The sequence below is a fragment of the Monopterus albus genome, unplaced genomic scaffold, assembly GCF_001952655.1.
Source record: "Monopterus albus unplaced genomic scaffold, M_albus_1.0 scaffold20.1, whole genome shotgun sequence".
Taxonomy (NCBI): Eukaryota; Metazoa; Chordata; class Actinopteri; order Synbranchiformes; family Synbranchidae; genus Monopterus; species Monopterus albus.
In genome coordinates this window covers 2158023-2163045 of record NW_018127900.1, presented here as the reverse complement: position 1 = coordinate 2163045, position 5023 = coordinate 2158023, and the positions used below count along the sequence as shown (strand labels likewise).

General features: G+C 41.2%; 1 protein-coding gene and 1 long non-coding RNA gene across 3 annotated transcripts in view; one reads left to right on the top strand and one right to left on the bottom strand.

Annotated features, from left to right (window-relative positions):
* Nucleotides 1-5023, bottom strand: part of sema6a (sema domain, transmembrane domain (TM), and cytoplasmic domain, (semaphorin) 6A) — a 109452-nt gene that overhangs the window by 56302 nt on the left and 48127 nt on the right. Inside the window, exons 2-3 of the mRNA XM_020593682.1 lie at nucleotides 3538-3691; nucleotides 2654-2772 (exon numbers count right to left, since the gene is read on the bottom strand). Coding sequence (XP_020449338.1) covers nucleotides 2654-2772; nucleotides 3538-3637 — 219 coding nt within the window. The 5' untranslated portion in view covers nucleotides 3638-3691. The remainder of the gene's footprint in view (nucleotides 1-2653; nucleotides 2773-3537; nucleotides 3692-5023) is intronic.
* The window catches only part of LOC109956517 (uncharacterized), a 24976-nt gene that overhangs the window by 3572 nt on the left and 16381 nt on the right, over nucleotides 1-5023 (top strand). The window contains exon 3 of one of the 2 annotated variants that reach the window (XR_002274424.1): nucleotides 82-679. The exons of the other annotated variant lie outside the window; for it this stretch is intronic. This is a non-coding gene — a long non-coding RNA (uncharacterized LOC109956517). Of the gene's footprint in view, nucleotides 1-81; nucleotides 680-5023 lie in introns of those variants that run through there. 2 annotated transcript variants of the gene reach the window in all.

Below are 5023 nucleotides of genomic sequence, written 5' to 3'. Positions count from 1 at the left end.
ACTTTTTTTTATTTACAATTTCATCAGTTGCTGTGTTTGCATCCATCTCACAGCTTAGAAATCTTGTGATTTTATTGCCAGCACCAAAAAAAGGAGCCAAAGGGATTAATACACTGAGCAGCCATTCAAAAACCAGCCTGAAACAGTGTTGAGCTTTGGACTGTGTTCACGGTGACCATCTGCAAGCTGCTGCGCCCCAAGAACTGAGGCTCACTGGTCTAGAGGCATGATGGCAAAGCTGTTTGATGCTGGCCCCAGAATAAACAAATCATTTGACTGGACAGTCATCATAAAGGCAGTGATTGATGCCTGCTTAGTTTTTTTGCTTCTGTATTGTTTGTTGTTTTGCAGCTCGAGTCTTACTGGGTTCACTGTTGACTTGCTTTCACAGTGAGGTCTGGAGCGGTGACTGTGTCCACTATTTGCCTTAAACTTTTACTTCTCTTTATCAATATCCTGTTAGTGCCAGTGAGTCGTTGTGCATGGGCTGCCATTTGTGTGCCTATATTATTGATTCCAACATTCTTCTCTCTGTGTCAGGATTAATTAGGGGTAGAACTAGATAAGTACTACGTCCTTCTACTCCCTTGCAAGCATGTAATGACTAAGCATCATCAAGAGAAATTTCTATTTTTTGGTTGTATATGGTAATTGGTTTGGTTGTTTTGTGTTACATGTTGATTTCTTTTTTTTATTTTTTTTATTTTTCTCTCTGTTTCTCTCTGTTTTATTACATGCTTGGAATTAATTAATAATAAAAAAAATAAAAAATAAAAAATGAAGGTTGTCCAGCTTGGTCTAATCTGAGTCAGCCACTCCAGTTATTTGGGGGTTACATATCCCGGCCATGAGTGAGAATTCCCGTCTGCCTTGAACAAGAGTAGGTCTAATGCACATGCAAACACAAACATGTGCACAACTCACTGCAGACATAATCATGGCTGTAGCACGCACAGCCACCAACACATGCCATCCAAAATATCTATACATGCATGTATGCCCACATACTGTACCATGCCAAAGAAATCGCATTTAAATCCACTGGACAACCGGTGAGCATGCTAAAGTCGGTAACACACACCCTTTTGCTCTCAAGACACATACACACACACATTCACATACACATATCCCCAGTAAACCTTCTGTGTCTTATTTCCCTCCCCCTGCCACCCCATGTGGAACAGGTGGGCAGCAGGCAGACCAAAGCCTCTGGTGGCACATCACTCTGTTTTCCTTTCTCACTATCCCCACACCTTGTCTTAATAACCGCAAATATGTTAAAAAGCTCTGCCACTGAAAGCAGCAGCCACCCCCCAGCCATTTAATTTGACATGCTTGGGAGGAAAACAAAGAAAGACCCCTATTGTGGCTGTCAACAGTATCCAATCAAGCTTGCCACTCAATTAGCCATAGACGGCAAAGAACAAGCAGATAAGGATCCATTTTATTAATGTCTTCTCGGTGGTGCCTTTACATTATACTGCATATTCCAGCCTGCACTGAAGGCAAACCTGCCTCTTGATGCCTTGGACATGGACCTGACTGTTTTTACAGATCGTTCAGTGTGTCATGAAGTGAGAAAAAATCAATGTCTGTTTTCTTTGTGTCTACAGATGGTGACATTGAGCTCTATCATCTCAGAAAGTTGAGTCACACAAAAATAAAGACAAGCAGGTGAAAAACACATTGACAGATTGACAAAAAGCAATAAAGGCAGGTGACAGACAAGGAAAACACAGCCAGACGGAGAAACAAAGATTTTTAAAAATCGATTTGCGAGGGAAACTAGGCTGCCCACAAATAAAGAGTCAAAACATTTGTATTAGCCATGTAATACTGTTTATCAGTGATGCAGAACGTGGATTAGGGCTGTTTGGGTGGTGGGATTAGACCCTAAATATGGATCACATCCACGTACTTTATATGTATGGTAAGTAGTTTTTCTAAACAAATGAAAACTCCTTTTTTTTTAGATTTTCATTTGTATAAATCTGTTTGCGAGATAGTTTGTATGTCTGCCTGGATATTTAAAAAAACAGGGCACAAGTCTTCAGGGACATCATACTTGGGTAAAAGGGGTTTTGGCAGATGGTCAACTCAAAATAGAAAGAACAAAGAGGCAATGAAAGAATTCCAAACTACAAAGTGCTTTAAAGTCTCAGCATTTTGCTCTGAATAAGTCCCTCCTGATTCCCAAAACGTTAAAAGGAAACAGCACAGCAGGGCTCCAAAGTTCAGTTCGATTGCCTGACTGCTGGCGATCTCACAGCTCTCAGCCATTATTGAGTTAAAACGGGATCATGTGTTCACAATCCTCATTTGGCAGCAATTGATGGGAGTCATTCATAGCTGAAAGTCAACTTCAGTCAGTGACTGTAATATGAGAGGGGTGATGATGGATTCAATAATCCTGGTAGAACCACACTCGCTCTACTTAATTACTCCTAACTTACTGTGGTTTGCACTTTTATTCCATAAAGAAAAGAATTACTAATTATTTGGATTGTCTCCCGAAATTTATGTATGTCTGTGATTCCCCTTGTTGTCACTAAATTTGGGCCAGTTCATGACAAGTAGCATCTGTTTTTTAAGGAACCTCTTGGTCTGGAGAAAACATATGTAAAAAATCTGATCAAGTAGCTATTATCACCCACCTGGCAGCGATGTATAATGTCCTGTTCATGATTATGATGAGCTGGATGTCCAGTTTGTGCCTCTGTGTGTTGTTCCTGCCAGGTTTGTGGCCAACAAACGCCGGATACTGCTTTGTGTCTGCAAGAAGAGGATGAAAATTAATCCCTCCATGTGGTAATCTTTTATTTAAAACTGTAGTAATAACTTTAAGACTTAAGAAGTATGAATTTCATAGCTTTTCTCAAGTAGTACATAACCAAATGTCCAACCATGTGTCTTCGCTGGATGAGAAAATGCCACCACTGTTATTGGTGGAGCTCCTCCTGTGACCTTAAATTGTAGGCTATAAATGTGCTGTGCTGCACCGTGCAGGTGCTGTATTGTTTGCGGCTTTGGATGAAAGCGCTTGGTTTGAATTAGCAGTCAGTGAGAGGAGTGGGTCTACGTAGCATGGCAGGCTTCTGTTTCTGTTCTCCTGGCCAGGATGTACAGTGTTACACCCCAAGAGAGTATAACGAAACAGGACAAAGAGAGAAACACGGACAAAGCAATAGCCATATCTTTATAGCCCACCTGAGCATTTGCACCATCACACACAGCATATTAGGAGCCCAACAGAAAAATAGTGGATTATCCTTTGATGTGGGGTGGACTTCATTTCAAATGCTGCTTTAAGTCCTTTGTTTTAGTCTGTGCAGAGGACCTATCCCTGGGTGCCAAATTACACTTTATGTCTTCAAAATGCATTCAATGTGGGAGGAGGTGGGGGTTGCAAAAAAGCAAAGGTTTAGAGGGATGTGAAGCACTATGGAGTGAGTAAGGGAGGACTTGTGATGAGAGGTGGGAGAGTGCAAAAGAACGGAAGAAAACAATAAAGAAAAGAAATAAATACAGTCTACTTACAGTTGCCGTGTGAGACGTTAATGGGCTCGCTGTCTTCGGGGAAGCCCGCCCCGGCTATTTGCAGTAGCGTGAAGTAGAGTAACAAGGCCTCTGACCTCATGGTCACATCAACACTGCTGCTGCTGCTGGTCCTCTGCTACAGATTTACCTCAGCCTGTACAAGAAAAGTGGTCGACAAGGAGGAAAATAAAAGGTATTAAGTGAAAAGATTGGGAAAGACAGGAGGACAAAATAACAAAACAACACACACACACACACAAACAAAGTTTGTCAAACAAATCTGTTTTCACTTGACTGCCTCCTCAATTACTTTCCCTCCTCAGTTTCAGCATTCCTTGTGTGTGTGTGTGTGTGTGTGTGTTGCTTTTTTTAGCCAAAATTCAAGCCCACCTGAATTAGCTGTTTGTGCATTTTGCACAGGCCGTTGCAATCTGTCAGCGATATATTTATATATGCATTTTCGTTGACTCAAGTGAGCCGTCTTGCAAGCAAAACAAAAATAATTGGATTATGGTGGTAATATGCGTCATAGATCGATGACAAGCAAAGAGGATCTCTCTACTTCTCTCTTCCTCTCTCTCTCAATGTGACAGGGTCTTAGTGAAGTGTGAGAGCGCTTGTTGAGATTAGCCTGCTGTAAAGTATCAGTACCTGGAGATGGGGTGGATGTTGTGGCAAATACCTAATTTCCCACTTGTCAGTCTCCTACAAGGGTAGCAATCCCACACAGTAACTCCTACAGGCTGATGACTACCCCAGGCTAAATCAGCACATCAGTATGGCTATTGAACACCCCATTTTACTAGAGCAATGGTTTAAGAGCCACCCAGAGGCTTGTACTTTCCTTTCTTTTCTCTTTATCTCATTTCCCATTGCACTTGGTCTCTACTTTTAATTCCATCAGTTGACTCTCTGTTCTCTCTCAATAAGCATGATGACTTCCCATTTCCTAGAAAAGAAGTTCCTGGATGTTTTTCTTGATTATTTACATTTAAATCCTGGAAAACACAGTGTCCTCAGCAAACTAATCTTCTAATGTTGTGTATATGTGCTCACCAAGATGGATTTATAGCATATGTCCTAAGCTCTGTTGATCTAATGTCTTCATTGTATAAACCACGGCAACTGAGCTTTTCCTGCAGTTTATGGCAACAAATTACACCCCATAAATCATCCAAGACAATTATTGCATCTGTAATCTAATCAAGTATAAAGCATTTAATTTGCATAAAGAACTTTCTTTTTTTTCCTCAGTTGAAGCTGCCGGGATAGTTGCCGGGTAGATAAAGTAAGGGATGCTTCTGGGATGAAGAATTGAATAAAATAGTCGATTGCATTTGCTCCAGTCTGATAAAAGTTGTTTATTCCACGCTGTATTTTCATTCTCTATTGTATGTCCAAGGGGGAATGAACAGGAGGGAGGAAGGCGAGAGAAGGAGAAGAAAGGCGGGTGGGTGGATTGGGGGAGGTAACTTTTTCTTTTCTT